Source organism: Monopterus albus, unplaced genomic scaffold, assembly GCF_001952655.1.
Source record: "Monopterus albus unplaced genomic scaffold, M_albus_1.0 scaffold287.1, whole genome shotgun sequence".
NCBI classification, from domain to species: Eukaryota; Metazoa; Chordata; class Actinopteri; order Synbranchiformes; family Synbranchidae; genus Monopterus; species Monopterus albus.
The window spans coordinates 181,082-198,942 of NW_018128167.1; the positions used below are offsets into that span (position 1 = coordinate 181,082).

At 43.1% G+C, this 17,861-nt stretch overlaps 3 protein-coding genes across 4 annotated transcripts in view; all 3 read left to right on the plus strand.

Moving 5' to 3' along the window:
* The first annotated feature begins 2,553 nt into the window (after positions 1 to 2,553).
* ostn (osteocrin) lies at positions 2,554 to 7,748 on the plus strand. Its single transcript, XM_020622694.1, has 5 exons — positions 2,554 to 2,593; positions 4,112 to 4,207; positions 5,404 to 5,633; positions 6,700 to 6,838; positions 6,911 to 7,748. The coding sequence occupies exons 2-4, from the start codon at positions 4,112 to 4,114 to the stop codon at positions 6,785 to 6,787; spliced, it is 414 nt and encodes a 137-aa protein (XP_020478350.1). The 5' UTR covers positions 2,554 to 2,593; the 3' UTR covers positions 6,788 to 6,838; positions 6,911 to 7,748.
* A 1,459-nt stretch (positions 7,749 to 9,207) lies between these two features.
* ilkap (integrin-linked kinase-associated serine/threonine phosphatase) lies at positions 9,208 to 14,597 on the plus strand. Of its 2 annotated transcripts, none has more exons than XM_020622692.1 (10): positions 9,208 to 9,550; positions 10,177 to 10,350; positions 10,487 to 10,604; positions 11,364 to 11,470; positions 11,652 to 11,745; positions 12,247 to 12,334; positions 12,486 to 12,616; positions 13,311 to 13,430; positions 13,534 to 13,615; positions 14,375 to 14,597. In XM_020622692.1, the coding sequence occupies exons 1-10, from the start codon at positions 9,508 to 9,510 to the stop codon at positions 14,510 to 14,512; spliced, it is 1,095 nt and encodes a 364-aa protein (XP_020478348.1). In that variant the 5' UTR covers positions 9,208 to 9,507; the 3' UTR covers positions 14,513 to 14,597. The 2 variants fall into 2 exon arrangements, with proteins under 2 accessions (XP_020478348.1, XP_020478349.1); XM_020622693.1 differs by having other exon boundaries at positions 10,177 to 10,341.
* Positions 14,598 to 14,997: 400 nt separating this feature from the next.
* Positions 14,998 to 17,861, plus strand: part of LOC109973256 (arf-GAP with coiled-coil, ANK repeat and PH domain-containing protein 3) — a 13,571-nt gene continuing 10,707 nt past the window's right edge. The window contains exons 1-4 of the mRNA XM_020622691.1: positions 14,998 to 15,643; positions 15,727 to 15,784; positions 16,640 to 16,759; positions 17,337 to 17,390. Of these exons, the coding sequence (XP_020478347.1) occupies positions 15,591 to 15,643; positions 15,727 to 15,784; positions 16,640 to 16,759; positions 17,337 to 17,390 (285 nt within the window). The 5' untranslated portion in view covers positions 14,998 to 15,590. The remainder of the gene's footprint in view (positions 15,644 to 15,726; positions 15,785 to 16,639; positions 16,760 to 17,336; positions 17,391 to 17,861) is intronic.

The window sequence follows — 17,861 nt, forward strand, 5'->3', positions numbered from 1 at the left end:
ACTGAATATGGTATGATAAATGCTCATCATCAGTGCTCATGATACTTGTGTTTACACTCATTTCCCCTAAAGTATTTAAGGTCAAGTACAGATCAGTCTGATGTGTCACACATGGGAAGGTAACCTCTGTCTGGGTTAACATCCAAGTTACAAGTCTCTCTGGGAAAACAGACTGAATGCTTGAATTTAACCGGATGACTTAATGTAGCTTCATATACGTCACCTCAGGGAGAGAACTTGTAGTGTAGGGAGAGAGTTTACTGGAGTGGGAAGTTAAGATACCTGATAATACTCACCAGGTGTTCTTGATATGTATGTGACCAGTGAGACTCCACTGCTCCTTGAGCTTTCACTCTCCCCACTCTTCATTTTCACCACCTCCAAGACGAACCAAGCAGGAAGAACCATCAACCCTCTTTTATCTGTGAGGAGGCCATGCAGGACCATGGCTGCTCCACATGCTTGTAGATGACAGAGGCAGCCTCTCAGCTATGTTTTCACTGTGGACCCTATGGTTATACATTAAAAATGCACATATAATGATGGGACAGAGCACTTTCTTCATCACAACGGGCCTGTGGCAGCTCTGCTCCGGGCTGTTGCTATGGGTGATTGTGTTGTCTCTGTTGTCATGGTGACTGTACAGAGGATGTTGGTCCAGACTTAAAGCTAAAGGCATGACTCACCGGTAGCTCTAATTAATTCTCACCTTAACATCACCTTTAATTTTACCATTAGTTTAACTCCCGTTGGTTCCAGTCCAGCCTTAGCAGCCAAGGGAAACCACGGGGACTGAGCTCAGAGGGCTGACGCTGCCCAGCTGACACAGGTCTCTTTACACTGAGCCACTGAACAGCAGCTGGTTGCTGCATCAGGATTTGTCACCTGAGGAACATGGTTGGTTTAAGACAGAGTTGGACTGATCAGACACAAAACATCAGATGTGTAGACTGTGGGGGAAAGTAAGTGCATTGAGAGGTACCTGTACTTTACCTGAGTACTTCACATCCTGCTCCTTCATCCTGTGACTTCACTCCATGTCAGAGACAAACCGTGTACTCTTTACTACACTACATGTACCTGATACCTTCAGGTCCAGAATCGGATGAACCAAACCAAACCCAGTAGAACCATCAGACTCTATTGATCCCAGTAGGAAATCCACCAGCTACCCAGCAGGATGGAAAGTACTTCCCAGTATAAGTATATAAGGTAGTTACCATCAGCTCCACCTTTACCAGCTGCAGCATTAAAGTGATGGACACAGTAATTAGTCACTATGATCCAGTATCAGGGACGTTACTGGGACACGGGCCGTTCTGCTGGACCAGTACTGATACTTTTACTTCAGTCAAAGTTTGAGTGCAGGACTTTTAATTGTAATGAAGTATTTTTACACTGTGGTATTACTACTATACTTTTACTGCAGTCAAGAATCTGAGTACTTGAAGTTCTTCTACCGACTATGGGAGAGGGCCCTGTTGCTATTAGCAAGAGCGACACATTCATCTCTTGCACATGATCCGATTTATCAGCTTTGTCTAGTGCTTAAAAATGTGCAGATATTTCTAGACAGGTACAGTCGCAGCCCAAACTGGCATGACCAGAAAGTTTCCCACACATCTGCTGTGACGCTGCGACAGGATCTTTGTGATGACGTTTGACCTTGTTTGAAACCTTGTCACAACAGCTCACCATGTTAAGGATGACCGTATTTAGCATCTTGGAGGTGATAAGTGAGGCTCCTGGCGTCTGAGCTGCAGACCTGGTTCTGACGTCCCATCAAAGGTCTTCATGGGTCCACTTGGTTCACTGTGATGAAGTCCCAGCCCAGGACCTAAGTCAGGGTGTGCTGTGTGTCCCCCACCTGTACAGATCAGGTCTTCAAGCTCCCCTGTGGAGTTTTCACTAATACTGTGTAACACAGCCCCAGAGAAATAAAGCTGACTGTGCCTAGTGGTGTTTACACTGTAGGTACAGTGACAATGAGGAACATGTTCACTGCCTTCTGCCTTCTTCTTCTCTGCCTTTGTTGGCACATTGCTGCTCTCATCTTGGAGACAAAAACAACTTCAGGGTGAAATGTGAATCTCAGAAAGCCTCTGTCCCCCTGTTGAAAGTCATTTTTGCATATTGGAGATAATGTTGTTCTTAGGATTTGCTGAAATGACTGATGCTGCCATGTTCCTCAGGAAGGGAGTTGTCATGTACTGACTGACAACCTGTGCAGCTGAGTCCTGTCACAGAGTCCGAATCCCACTTGCAAAACTCTGAGCTTTGAACTTCCAGTAAAAATCCAAGCAGCGGACTTCGTGTTATTTTCTACCCAAACTAAATGTAGCCACATATAAGAGTGAGCTGCAGCTCGATGGCCATATAGAGGGTGGGAGCGGGCGAGGTGTGTGACCTGATGATGAAATGTCTCAGACACACAGTGGAAAAGAGTGAGGAGAAGCACAGGAAGTGATGTCATCGAAGCAGAGGCTTCTGACTGGTCAGGAGAATCCTGAGCAGCTGCTATAAAACCTGACGTGAAGCCAAGACAGAAACAGAGAGAAGAGACGAGCAGCAGAGACTCGGCCACACACTGAAGGTACACACTGTTTGGACACACATGTCACTGTGTGTGTGTGTGTGTGTGTGTGTGTGTGTGTGTGTGTGTGTGTGTGTGTGTGTGAGAGAGAGAGAGAGAGAGATGGACACAGGTGTGCACAGGTGCACACTCCTGCAGGGTATACGCTACAAAACGTCACTCTCCAGCAGCAGATAGTGTAACTTTCTATCTGTAGGTGTTCTGACTGTGCTGCGTGTCAGATCCTCTGCCGCTCTGATTTAATACAAACGTTAACTTTTTGCAGGATAAACTCACTTGTTTGTTTTTACTTTTTTTAAATTCCATTGTCATTGTTTACTGAGTGTGTGTGTCTTATGCTGCTGTCTGCTCCTTTCTTGTGCATTTGATTTGGTTTCCTGTACATTTTATGTCAGAACTGATTAATAACAGTGAACTCCAGAACCTCTGTCTGTCTTTTGGCTGCAGATGTTTGGGCTGTTCTCATTTTAGATTAGTATTTTTATCTCCATGGTTTTTGACAGCGCTCAGGTTGTTGTGACATTTAGCTTGTTTTTGGTCCGAAGTATTTTATCTGAAACATCTTTTACATGCTTTTATAGCCCCTTTGTGATTTGCAGCAGATTCTGTGTGACCTGTCTATAACTCATCGTTACTGCTGCCTCTGTCACGTGTGAAAGCAAGTGTTTGTTTCTGTGTGTGTGTGTGCGTGTGTGTGTGTGTGTCTATGCTGGGGGAATGCAGGACGTGCATGTCAGCAAACGTGCAAGTGACAGTCAAAAGGTATTTGTTTGCAGGAATGGAAAATACTAAAATTAGCTGATGTCGCTGGACAATGCACAGTCAAGTTAAAGTGGTGCTGCTGTGTGTGTATGTGTGTGTCTACTCATCTGGACAAAGCATGAATCCATCACTGTGAGGACATGTGGTCTGGTCCTCACACCTTCACAGGGCTGTCTGAGGCTCAGGTTTACGTCGGGCTCTGTTCCATGGGCTGCGTTATGTCAGTGCATGTCCTCACAGCCATAAATGTGTGTAAGAAGTCCTAAACTTTATTTTGAAACTTTAAGAAAAATGTGGGCAGCACCTCCACACTTACTCTCAGCAGATTGTGTCTGTTGTGTTGCCAGTGGAGGGCTGATTAGAGACATTTAGAATTATTAAATCATTTCACCCACAATAAAATTGAGGGCAGAGACAAAATTTTCAGCACAAATATTCTCTCTTCATTTTAGCATCACTCAAAATTCTATAAAATACAACAAATGTATTCCATAACAAATACAACCTATAGCTGCATTGTACACAGACTTTTAGATAAACTGTCTGTTTTCTTACTCTTCTGTTCATGTGAACTGCACCACGCTGACTCACGTTAACCAGAATCAGGATTAATAAACCTATGAGATGTGTCAGGACCAGTCTCACTGCTCTCGTCAGAGCACGTCTAAAGTTGGAAGGAGAAAGTGTAACGTCAGAGGTTAGTGTGAGCATCAGCACAGGTTGAACCAGTGATGCATTCATGTGCTGCTGTTGCAGATGCAGTTCTGTGGCTCTTTGCTGCTCTCCTGCCTGTTCTCCATCGTTGCGCTCCACTGCAGCGTCGATGGCTTCAGAGTCCAGCACCAAACTCAGGTCAGAACACACACCTTTATCACAGTGTTATATAGACAGTTGGGAGTTTTCCCCAGTGTCTGACATTCTGAGAATAAAATGATCAGTCAGATCATCAGGACAATGATCCGCTGACTGATCGCTGACCCTGCTGATTGGGTTTCCACTCAGTCAGTCAGGCGTCTCCTTTCAGTTGTCAACATCTATCTGTAGGTCTCAGTGTTAAGTCGGCGTGGGGGTCATGTGGCCACGTTTTAGGCTTCAAATAAATCTGCCTTCATTTGGTGAAACACAGTTTAGCTTTTGAAACAGCTGCTTCATAACAGAATGAAAATGTTCTTAAATCAATATTGTGACATGAATGATTGATCAACCCTGAGACATGTTCACCAGTAGTCTTGTGCTTGTGGGCTCGTGAGACTTGGATCAGATGGAGCAGAAACAGACCAGACTATCAAATCAACCTTAGGGCCAAACCAAATGGCCCCACCCTCTCAGGGGCCCCCCGCTGCTATCAGACGAAGAGTGAACGACACTGTGAGGTCCCGCAGGCTGCAGGACGGAAACCTGAAGGTTTTTTCTGTTTAGTCTGGATGAAACCTGATCATCAGACTCATCAGAGACCGCTGACAGATGGGATGTGAGAAATCGCTCGCTGTCAGGGTTGTGATGCAAGAGATGACTCACAACATGGAGTCCTGACGTATGAAAACACAGGACACAGAGCAGGGACGCCTTTCCCGCTCAGGTCACTGTTTTCTATACAGAGACGCCCTTCAAGAAAATAAAACCAGGAGGGTTTCAGAGCTTAGTCATGTGTGTGGTGTCACTGACTTTCTCCACATAGATCCCAGACTTAATTTGTGTTTAGTCATATCCCATCAAGTTCACATGGCTCATGAAAACCAGTCTTTGTAATTTAAATATGGAGGTAAACTTTTGTCCATGATGGCTTCAACATGCCCTCAAAGCGCACTGACAACCAGTCAGGTTTACATGACAAGATGTCATCTTACGGCACGATGCGAAGCTCCAGAGCTGCTACTAGATGGATCTTTTGTGTTTTTGTTTATTACATTATGTTTTTGTATCCCACCCCTCCCTCCTATTCCTTATAGTCATAGCTTTATCGCATTATCCATTAGTTTCAGCATGTAGATTTATCCCACCCTGATTCGGTTTCAGTACATCATCTCATCCCTGTCCTTGTGTTCCAGCATATAGACTGGCCCATGTCAAGGTCTCCAGCGGTTCTCCAGCCCCATCCTGGAGGGGTGAAGGAGGGGGAGGAGCTAACAGCGAAACTGCGCCGGTTGGACAACCTGGTGAGGATGGAGAATGTCGTCATGGAGCCAAAGAGGAAGAGGAGTTTCTTTAGCAGCAACGCACCGCTGGACCGCCTGTCCATCAGCTCCATGGAAACCAAACAGGCCACAAACAAGCAGAGGTACAGTAGGAGCAGAACACCTGAGATACACTGACCTGTCAGACATACAGCAATATGACTGGACGGACATAGTTTTACAACTGCAATGATTAGATTACTAAATAACTAGCTGACCAATGAGACTTACCGAGCCCTTTATTAGGGAGAGGGGACCTGGCTATGGCCAGAGCTGATGGCAGCCTTTTCTAGAAGTTGGTTTAGGGTTAACCCTAAGGTGTCCTGATCCAGTCTAGTCCTAACCCTAACCCGCTGAGGTCAGCAACATCCTGCTGCCATCTTTGTCCAGATGTAGGTTCTCCTGCTCTTTAGTGAAGTCGACCAAGACTGCACATCATCCTCAGCCAGAAGGGTTTTTTGGAAGTTGGTTCAGGGGTTGGCGTACAGCTGCTCCAGAAAGAATAAAGTTTGTTACTTACATTTATGTAACAAGGTGGCAAATTCATTTTCTGAAGAACAACATGGGGTATGATCAAAACACAACTACTAAAATGACCTTTTGGTGCGATTGTTTTTGTTTGTTGTGCTATGTTTTTGTAAACATATATATGGATGTATCCCACCCTCCTTTAGTTTCAGTGCAGACATATCTCAACCTCTTTAATTTCAGGACATAGCCTGGTCCAACCCAGCTCTAGTTTCAGCCCCATTGTAGATTTTCTTGCTCTTTAGTGCAGCTGCACTCAACTCCGACATCTGTGACAATGGGCTTCGACTAGATGCTGCTTTTGTGGGTTGGAAAGAACTGGTTTAATCTTTAACAATGTATTTTATTACATGATCTGAAGTTTTTATGCAAAATTTTACAACATCATAGTGATAATCTTTTAATCTAAAAAGAAACTCGTACCTAAAGCTACCTGATGAGTAGCCATCTAAAGTAGCATAAAATAAGAAGACTCAAATAAAGTGTATCCTAAAGCTGTACATGGGTACCTGACACTTGGACTCTGAAGGCCCACAGTTTCGTTGTGTCTATTCTATTCTACATCCCCTGTGTTCAGGTGTTGCTATCTTTGGGGTGGGACCAGTGTTTGTCACATTTTTGTTAATTTTTTCGTGTTTACAGCAAGGTAGTGGAGTTGCCACCACGACGGGCCGACCCTCCTCCCATTGACAGGATTGGCATGAGCCGTCTACCAAACAGTCGTGGGTAGAAACCCCCCCCAACAGCCCACCTCCTTTCTACAGCACCCCCCTCTGGACAGGTACAGTACTGTTGATAATGCTGACAGCAATGAGCTTTAAAAAAACAATGAAACATCCCTTTTTCTCTGCAGAGGAATCACCACATATGCATGACAACAGCCAGTCACCTGCTGAGCCACGCCCACCACCCGCCAATCATTCACCGTGACTTCACCTGGACACCAACCACCCCCAGCAATGAATGTTTAATGATGGTGCATTCAGGTGTTGCTCTATAAATTCACCACATGTGAAGAAAAATCAGGACCAAAGCAAAAACAAACCAACTGTTTTTTCCCCCAATTTCAGTAACGATCAGTGTGGTTTGATCGAATGAATACTGATCAGATTTCATGTTTGTCTTAAGATCTTAACAAGCAACCTCAGACAAATTCTGCTCACATCTGAACCACATTCAGACTCTGTTTGATGCTTTTTTAAGTTGAATTTGATCAAACTGAATTCCATACTTTGAGTTATCTGATCTCAAAACTTAAAAAAAAAAAAACGAGATTATCAAACCTTCATGCTGTGAAGATCTGGTCAGAGTCAGAACCCTGTTGACTTGGTTTCTGATCATGTAGTTCCTGATTTAAATCCTGATTATGTATTATTTAGACACAGTTCATCTACAGCTGCATCTTTTCTTCAGACAAAGTGAAACACTAGTGCATTTGAGATGCTTTTGTGAGCTCAGACACTGGGTGAAATCAATCAGAGCAAATATTTCGCACCAAGTTTGTTTTTGACATAAATTGATGCGACTAACTAAAGGAAGTGATTAGAACATCTGAATGATGGGTGCTAGCATGTTAGCAGTTAGCTCATCAGCTAAAGTAATTCACCAACAAGCCCTACATACTGTAGCTACTGGTTACTTTAATAAATCAAAAACATGCGCAGTGGTTAGTGCTGTCACAGCAAGAAAGTTCCGGGTTCGAGCCGTGGCCGACCCGGGGTCTTTCTGTGTGGAGTCTGCATGTTCTCCCTGTGCTTGCATGCGTTCTCTCCAGGTGCTCCAGCTTCCTCCCACAGTCCAAACACATGCAGCTTAGACTGGTGACTCTAAACTGCCCGTAGGAGTGTGGGTGGTTATTTGTCTACCTGTCGGCCCTGTGACAGACTGGTGACCTGTCCAGGGTGGACCCTGCCTTTCGCCCTAGGATACTCAGGTGGTTTTATTTAAATAAAGAGGTCAAATAATCCACTATGGCATTAAAACAGCAAAGATTAGAGGAACAACTCAGTTGGTAAACTGGCATATGTCAAGTAGCTCCACCAGTAAAGTGTTTTTCTTGCTAATACTTGTACTACATGTTGTTAGGAATAGTAGTGTAGCCTTTACTTGAGTAAGACTTTGAATAGAGTATTTTTACACTGTGCTATATGAAGTGTGTTCCTGTGAGTAGCCACTACAGCGGACACTTGTAAATCCATGTTGTGTCTCAGAAAGTTTAAATGGAAGTTCAGTAAATTAGCAACATACTTCTAGTAACCCAGAACTACTTTTGATTTTCATTAGAACTAAAAAAAACAACAAAATTCTATTTCAGGATATTGCAAATTAAACAAATATGGTTTCTTGTTTGGTCAAATTCAGCCTTGAAAGTTTTTTCTCACTTTCACAGCTAAACATTCTTACAGTGTTGTGGGCATCACCTGAGTGCATCAGTTACAAAGTGAAGTCAAGACCTAACTATTATTATTATTATTAATATAGAGGAAAAACCCCTTTGAGCAGCACTTAGTGATAGCAGGAAGGAGCGTCTTCCTCACAGTGTTGCCAGGGAGAATGTCAGGAGTGAGAGGGATGAATACCTGTGGCCAAACAGCTGGAGCCACATGATGCTGTGTGACTCAGTTCTTTGATGTAGCACTGTCATTTTGTATTCTGTGATTTTATGTTGCTATAATGTACACAGTTGTTGGATATTTTTTCTCCACAGTGTGTATTTTTGTTGAAACATTACTGTATTTTTACTGTTAGCTTATACAGCGCTGTGCCTGTGTTCCATTTCCCATTCTGTTTTATAGTAATACTGTGCTGAGCTTACATATTAAAGGAAACTAAAACTGTTTCCATACATTATTACAAATGTAAGTGCTCAATTTCCTATTGAAAAAAACAGATAAACATTCTGAGGACCTTGACTAACACTATAATAATGGAACATTTCATTATGATAGAGTTAACTTTGAAACGTGAGCTACAAGTTTTGGGTGAGGTAAATCCTTTTGCTGATGGACCACATTGTTTGACAAATGCATATTAAGCTTTGAGAATGACTGTGATGTTAATGTGATAATGTGAACTGAGTGAGGTTATTTTAATATACAGTATTAATAGTAGGCCGTTCTGATCCACACTCCAGTCTAGAAGGTGGCGGTAATGCACCTAAAGCTGTTTGCCAACCGCCATTAAACATGAGAAGAAGAATTTGTTCTTTTTGACATGGTTGCTAATTGGATGCAGTCTTTTACCCTAGAGCTGACAGTAGCGTTTCTGCAGTTAATCCAGTTTACCACCAGGTTGTTTGGATATTTTGGCATTTCTAATGAATTATTTCGGACATTTTAATTCGCTACGTTAATTGACTCTGCCAGCATAAAAACCGATACAGGCGGGTAGCGTTAGCTAATTCCGGTAGCTCGGTTAGTTAGCTTGTTAGCCAGGTCCTGAGCTAACGAAATGGATTTGTTCGACGATCTACCAGAACCGGCACAGACCTCTGGTGAGTTGGAATTAATTAACGGTTGTTTGTGTTTAAACTGTTAATTAATGCTTCAGCGCCGACAGTCAGTACCCGGTTACCTTTCCCCTGTAACGTTAGCTAATGTTTTGGGAAGATAAAAGTTTGATTTTCTCTGAATGGGCTAACGTTAGCTTTGATGCTGCCGAAGAAATTGGATTAGCGTAAATTTAATCTATAAGGATGAGAAACATTTATATAGATACATGTAACGGCCGCGGTTATTCTCATTACGGGCAGATTTTTTGATATTGCCTGTTGCTGAATAGTCACTAATATGGCAGCGGAACTAAAGTACGTTTAAGTTACTGTAATAATAAATGTAAGATAAGTATTAAGGTAGACGGAATAACACATTCTGATGTAAAGCTTTATTATAATACAGTTGTATGACAAATACATGGTTATAGGATCCTTGTGAAAGTAAAAGACAAACACGGCTACAAATAAAACAGTATAATGCATCCTTCCATCCATTCATCCGCTTATCCGAGATCGGGTCCCGGTGGCAACAGGTGACCGCACGGTAGTCTTGACGCCCTTCACTGGAACGGAACCATTGAGTTTCTGCCTGAATGATGAAGGTTTTTGGTTTTGTTCTTCTTCAGGTTCGGTTTCAGCAGTGGTCAAAGCTCAACCACAGTCCGCCGAAGAAGAAAAAGAGGAGGAGAGGAGTGCAAAACGAAAGCGAGAAGATGCCAAGTGTCATGCTGATATAAAAGAGGAGGAGGAGGAGGAGAAAGAGGAGGAGCGGGGGGAGATCAAGAAAGTTTGTAAAGAAGGTTTTCAGCTGTTCCACCACAATGTTTGTTTGCTTCTTTTCCTCTGATCAAAGCTCTTAGACTTGGGTTGATGGAAATATGATGTGTAAAGAATGGCAGCGAGACTTGCACTCTGTGTGTGTGTGTCCTTGTTCAGGGCTCCCTGTGTTGAAAGGCTATGTGGCAGCAAGGCGTGGCGAGCGGGAGGAGATGCAGGATGCCCACGTGCTGCTGCCGGACATGAGCAACTGTCTGTCGGCTCTGCCAGCACAAGTGTAAGACCTCCAACGCCTGTCCGACACAAGCTGCAGGAGCCAGAGGAAGTAATCTCGGGAGCTAAGATAGGGAGTAAAAGTCACTGTTGCACATTTCTGTTTGTGTTTCCACTAGTGATGTGTCAGCAACACATTTCCACACTGCAGTTCTGGTGGGAAAACAACAGCAGTAAACGTATCATGGTAGTAAACCGACTTTCCTTTAGTACAGTAAAACCAGTTACCTTGGATTTTAGCAGACATGACAAACTGAGCAGTGAGTGATGCAGCTTTGTTCACAGCTTTGTTGAGCTGGTGTTAAATTTCTTGTGTTCTTGAAATACTTGGCAATAAAGTTTGTGCTTATGCTCTACAGAAACAGACTGCTTTAAAAATACTTAAGTGACCAGTTACAGTCAGCTGATTTCTTAACTGTCATTAACCCCAGGGTTGGTTTCAGTAATCAGGGCAGTGACTTGGAGAAGACGTTGTACATATCTGCTGATTTCTAATTGGCTTTTTACAAGTGAGCGTGTGCAGGGCAAAGGACTGCAGACAGGGGAAGTAGTGGAATGTCTAGATGAAAGGAGAGATCACCACATTCTCCCATGGTTACTGCAGTGCATGTAAACGTCCTGACTAATCCTTCAATAAACCACATTAGGAAAAGAAGAAGTCTGTCTGAGCTGCTGCATGTCTCTTCACTGTTTTCTAACATGGCAGGTGCCTCTGTCGTGTCTGCCTGTGACCAAACTGTCATGTCTCTGACGTGTCCCACAGGTCACGCGTTTCGTACTTTGCGGTGTTTGATGGACATGGCGGAGCTCGAGCTTCTCAATTCGCTGCTGAGCAGCTCCACCATAATCTGGCCAAGAAGTTTCCATGCGGTGAGTTCAGAGGCTGAGAGCAGCTTTGGAGGGACAGTCTGCCTGGAAAGATCTCAGCATTAGTTAGGTTTGACTGTTTACTGATGGACACTTGGGATGGCACAGGGGGAAAATCTCTTCCTGTGGGTTGTTCTTCTTCTGAAGACAGAGACTAATGGTTCAAATGTGTCGTCTCTTTTAGGAGATACTGAGAATGTGGACAAACTGATAAAGAAATGTCTCCTGGACACTTTCCGACAGACAGATGAAGACTTTCTGAAGAAAGCCTCCAGCCAGTAAGACTGAGTTCACAGAAAAGCCTGCAGCTGAGAAACACTCACTGTACTGTGAGAATTACAGCCTCACACAAGCTCTAATACAGCATAAGTACAGACTTAAAGTCCTCTGTCCTTTTCTTTTGGAGATGTACTAGTTTTCTGTCATTATCTTTGACTATTATAATGTATAAACCTCCAAAAATCCACTTGGAAATCAGAGAAGAAGAGGCTGCAGAATCTGCCTGACAGTCCTCATGTTTTTAAGTTTTCTTCAGTGTCATGTTAATCCAGTGACAGTTGTGTGTGTCTGTCCATGGGGACACTGCATACAGGAGCTGATCATTGCTCATTCTGCTGCTTTTAATGAGGACATTGACTAAATGTGAGCTAATACAGGCTGAAAACAGGTTAAGTAGCTCACAGACTTTGAATAGCCATGATCTAGATTGTTGTAATTTGGGTGAATTGACTTTTCACCTCTGTCTCATATGATTAGTTTTTTCTCTGTGTTGTGAACAGGAAGCCTGCATGGAAGGACGGCTCCACAGCCACCTGCGCGCTGGTGGTGGACGACATGGTATACGTGGCCAATCTGGGAGACAGCAGGGTAAACTGAAACTTTTATCATAATATAAAACCAGACTTGCACAAACACAGCCTGTGTCTGTAGCTGAGATTGTCAGCACACGGTTTAGAGTTGAACAGGCATCGGTTTGTAAACGTGCATCTTCATTACGTCTCTGTGTTTGTGTCTCCAGGCGGTGTTGTGTCGGATGGAGGCAGCAGCAGATGGGCAGAGGAGGCCGGTGACTCTGGCTCTCAGTAAAGAACACAACCCGACCATCTATGAGGAGAGGATGAGGATCCAGCGAGCAGGCGGCACTGTCAGGTACACAAGCTATGCTCACACCGACACTCCAGTATAAGGTTGCAGTGATGTCCTGGTTTCATGGTATGAAATCTGATGGTTGTTATACCATGCACATCAGCTTATTACTGGTAGTGAAGAAAAAAAAACACTATGTGTATGCACTTTTCTTCTCTGACAGGCAGTCAGACTCCTCAACAGGTGCCCCCCACACACATGCAGCAGACAAATGGCAGAGGAGAGGAGGCTAAAATCACCAAACTCCATCCACCAAAAAGAAATTAAAATCAGTAGCACAGGGTTACGTTGGATATCCCAAAAAAAGATCATAATTTTCCACATTGTCTGTTTGTTCACTGATCTTTGACTTACAGCAGAACTCGCACTGACCCTGATCTGATGCCAGAAACACACACGCAAACATTCCCAGCTCACAAAAGTGACCAGGACCAGTCTGGCTGTGCTGTCACCTACAGTAAATTGGTTACTATTAAGATATTCATTTAGAGCAGTGTGACTCAATGTTTCACTATGGTCACAACTTCTACAAGCCAGTCAATCAATTATTGAAGAAAATAATCAGCAAATTGATCCCTAATCAAAATAATCAGTAGTTGCACTTGGATACAAAATAGCTCAGCAGAGCTCCACCTCTACCAACTAAAAGAATGAAATCCTGCTTTCGCATCAATGCTGTTAATATAATGTGTTGCAGGGATGGCCGGGTGCTAGGTGTCCTCGAGGTGTCTCGGTCCATCGGAGATGGTCAGTACAAACGCTGTGGAGTCATTTCATCCCCTGACCTGAGGAGGTGTCAGCTCACAGCCAATGACAGGCAAGAACAGCCCGCAGACAGTGAAGAAGAAAAAGGTGTAACTTGGAAACTGAACAGTCAGCGGTCGAATGATGTGCTGACTGTTTCCCCTCTGTCTCTACAGGTTTATCATCTTGGCCTGTGATGGCCTGTTCAAAGTGTTCTCTGCTGACGAAGCTGTGAAATTTGTCCTCGGCATCCTGCAGGTGTCCGAACCTCTTGCTTCAGCTTTGGTTAACGTACAGTAGTAGTGTGCACACAGTCTATTTCAGGGACACCTCCCTGTCTGACCATCTGACTGCCCATGTTTCCTGACCATTCAGACTTCTGCTTACACATGTTACTTCTTTTATCTTACTTTAATTTGATCATAGTCTTGTGACAAATGTATATTAGATTTTGCCAAATGTTATATTTTGTTAGTTTCAGTCAAAACCAAAGACATTTAGCTTCATTGGTGTTGAGTCGTGTTTTCTAATCTGTCGGAAGCTAAGCCTGTTGATGTTTGCTGCACATGTAAGAGTCATAAGTGTGAACACACGATGCATATTTTTAGTTTGTCTTTCATGAGGCATCGTTTCTGCTCTTCATAAATAATAAACTCACATACAAACCAGAGAAGAGGCTGCAGAGCCGCCTGAGAACCCTCCTGTTGTTGTCTTCAGTATCACAGTAACACAGTGACGGTTGTCTGTACGTCCATGGGGACACTGCACACAGGAGCTGCTCATTCTCACACTGTGAATGGGGACTAATGTAAACAGATAGATCCCTGAAAGCATCATGGGAACCACAGTTCCAAAACTGAGCGTGACTTTTCACCAGAAGATCTGTTAACATTTATTTTAGGTCGACTAAAATTGAGTAAAATGTTGGTACTGATCGAATTGATGGATAAAACTACCAGACCACAGTTCATCTCTAACATGACTATGTATTTTGTCCTAACTGTCCTCCCCCTGCAGGAAGAGAGCATGGAGCAGAGGCCAGGGTTTACAGACGAGGGCAGGTTTGAAGCTGCTTGCCAACAGTTGGCCAGTGAGGCGGTGAGGCGAGGCTGTGCCGACAACGTCACTGTGATCCTGGTTTCCATTGGCTTCTGAATGTTCTTCATCATCACAACACACAGGAATAGTCTGATTCCATCTTATTTGACAATAAAAACATTCTTTACTTTTGCTGCTGAAACGATTTACTGGTGTGTTTGTGCTGTACATACGTTCAAAGGATGTAGCTGCCGATTTTGTGTTATTCTGCATAAACCCCATGCAGGGACTAACAGCACCAGTGAATGTGGTGTCCTCACTGTAATGTGTGTGAGTCCACACCGCTGCACTGGGTGGCAGGTTTCTTCCTCAGCAAACTTGGGAGGCTCCAAAGGCTAAGAATGGCCATCACTTTGTACATTGTCTGAAAGTAGACAGTCACAGATCTCTGTTTTGTTTATACTATTCCACTAGGTTCTCATGCTTCACAGATGTGTTGGAGCTGTTTGTTGAAAAAAGTGTTTGGTGTTTCTGCATAAAAATAGATGACAATTTTCTGTTGGCTTATGTTACTATTTAGTTTGTGAAGTAACTGCAACTGTCTGATAAATGTAGTGCATGAAAACGTTAAATATTTCTCTGAGATGTAGCTTAGTGATGTGGAAAGTTGCATGAAAATGGAAAACTCAGCTAAAGTACAAGTACAGTACTTGAAATGTACACATAATGTATCTTGCAGTACCACCCCGGGCTGTGGGGAGTCGCTGTTTCCCCGCTGTCTGGCTCATATCCAACAGACCCGGATCTTTGCAGGAACTTAGCGGTCAGTTAGCAACAACAGCGGCGGCATCGGCAGTAGCTTCGTGATGAACAGACAACTGTTAATGAGAAAACTACTAACTACGTTCTAATTACGCTTTTGTCCAAACTTCAATCATGCGTGGTAGGCAGGAGCGCATGCATGACGCCTGATCAAACGGGTGTATGGGGAATTATTGATTAGTTTCGTGGAAGAAAGTTGTTGTTTTCCTGAGCGGGGAGAGAGTTTATTATGAGGAGAGGAATGAATCATCAGTGAGAGTGGATCCACCGCTACTGCTGCTGCTGAGCTAGCAGGCTAACAGGCTCGCTGTCAGGATGAGGAGGCTTTAATAAACTTTATCAGCACTTGGGCTCAGTGACAGTAACAGGTAACATGGACTCGCTGCTGGACTTTGAGGAGTGTGTCAAAGATTCACCCGAGTTCAGGTAACGTTAAACACACACACACCTGGCATCTCCAGACCGCGCATGTGCAGAAGTACTGATGATGTTCAATGCATTTTGTTCAGACTGAAGCTGGATCAGTTTGAGACGGAGGTTTCTCTGCTGGAGATACAAGTGGACAAGGTACAAATACTGCTAAAAAAAAAACCCACTGCTTCTACTGCTAGTATTCTAACACTGTAAATGTTAACGTTACCCCTACTTTACTGCTTCTACTGCTAGTATTCTAACTGTAAATGTTAACGTTACCCCTACTTATCAACACTGCCACTATTAAACTGTTACTACTGTACCACAACTGTAGGTACTATTACCACCTCTACTACTGTTTCCCCTGCTGCTATTACTACTACAGCTACTGTTGTTTTTATTATTGTTTTTACTATTAGATCTATTACTATTTGTACTGACTGTTATGACTATTACTACTACAGCTAATACTGTTAGTACTACCGCTGCTTTAAATACGTCAGCTACTGCTCTTATTGCAGTTACGTCTACTACACTAGCTGTTACCACTACTGCTATTGCTGTTACTGTTTAGTATTGCTACTACACATGCTGTTAACACAGTTACTGTTACTAACACCGCTACTATTACTACTACTGCTTTTACCATTGCAGCAGTTTCTGTTACTGCTGTTTCCACTACTGTTGTTACTATCTTTACTACTTGTACTACTACAAATGTTAAGGTTACTACTGTTTCAACTACTGTCACCTTTACATACTGTTGATGTTGCTACTATCGCTACTGCACTCTTCTGCTGTTATCATGTGTATTTTTAATATTTTTATTACTGTTAATATTGTTGCTGCTACTTTTACTGTTAGTACTGTAATATTATTATTGCTGCTGCTACTACTTGAGGCTACCCAGTAGAGATTTGCTGTCAAATTGAAATTAAATGTGTTAACTCGGTGTTCACCTGCACAGAGAGCTCATTGGTCCGTTATGTGCTTTTTCTGACCAATCAGGTGATGAAGTTGTGTGGTAAGATGGTGAAGGCGGGACAAACGTACAGCGCAGCCAATCAGCTGTTCCTGAGCGGCCTGGCTGAGCTCTCCACGTGCCACAGGAAGGACGGCGTCATCGCTGTATGAAGCTCCATAATGCTAATGCTAATAACAGTAATAATGATGTAGCTAACACCTGCTACCATCATGTACTGCCACTACTGTTCACTGCTGCTGGTCCACTGCAGTACAGTGCAGCACCGCCCTCATAATAACACGATTTTATTCTAGAGATCATTTCTCTTAATAAAGACATATTTTCTTGTAATAATAACATTTTAAGTCATAGTTATGAGATACACAAGGCCTCCAGTTGTTTCACTGGTTCTTTATTTTGCACAAGAATCAGAAAATCATCTCCATATTTAAACACACCGTCTTTGCGGCACTTACCTAAACATGTGTGCTACTTTGTTACATTGCTCTGCTCAGTAGTGGCTGAACTTACGTTTAGTATCGGCTGCCTCCTGATCAGAGGCCAGATTCAGGTTCCAGGATGTGTACCTAAACCTTGTGGAGAACAGAGGAAACTAAATTTGAACCTGTGACCTTGTACACCTTATGTTACAGGTTTATGGTGACACTGAATTGTAGGTGTGTGTTGCTGTCATGTTTTTATGTGAAAGGTTTCTCACACTTCCAGTTTGCTTCCTTTCAGAACTGTCTGAACCAGTTCCACCAGGGCCTGCAGGAGATGGTCAGCTTTCACACTGTGAGTATACACATCCTCTTTTCTGTGTGTTGTACGGTCTACAAGTGGTCGACCTATATGGGTTTTTCAATGGCTGATGCAGATGCTAAGCTTGAGACAGTGGGGAGGCCGGTGACCGATATAATGCCATTATAATGCCATTATCATGTTGCTGATTTTTTCTTTTTACATCATATAAAATACAGTAATTTAATAATAACAGATGAGGCACAGATTTACTGAACTTAACATTTAATCAACACAAATCAATTATTAAAATATTTAATATTTGAATTAATTCAATATTTGAAAATTAAAGACTCCCATTATTACTTTCAAATAAAAAAGTCCACAGGTAATCACTAAGAGAACAAGAAATAAAAACAGTGACATAGTGTTGCACGATATACCGGTACTAGTATGGTACCGCAGTACTGAGGCATTTAAAATGGTACTATACTGCATTTGGATGGGACCGGTACTTGCAGCGCC

Excerpts from the sequence above, each read along its gene's own strand:
- ostn (XM_020622694.1), top strand. The coding sequence starts at position 4,112 with ATGCAGTTCTGTGGCTCTTTGCTGCTCTCCTGCCTGTTCTCCATCGTT. Across the intron at positions 4,208-5,403 it reads GAGTCCAGCACCAAACTCAG|CATATAGACTGGCCCATGTC; the intron begins GTCAGAACACAC and ends CTTGTGTTCCAG. Across the intron at positions 5,634-6,699 it reads CAGGCCACAAACAAGCAGAG|CAAGGTAGTGGAGTTGCCAC; the intron begins GTACAGTAGGAG and ends TCGTGTTTACAG.
- ilkap (XM_020622692.1), top strand. The coding sequence starts at position 9,508 with ATGGATTTGTTCGACGATCTACCAGAACCGGCACAGACCTCTG. Across the intron at positions 10,351-10,486 it reads CAAGAAAGTTTGTAAAGAAG|GGCTCCCTGTGTTGAAAGGC; the intron begins GTTTTCAGCTGT and ends GTCCTTGTTCAG. Across the intron at positions 12,335-12,485 it reads CCAATCTGGGAGACAGCAGG|GCGGTGTTGTGTCGGATGGA; the intron begins GTAAACTGAAAC and ends TTGTGTCTCCAG.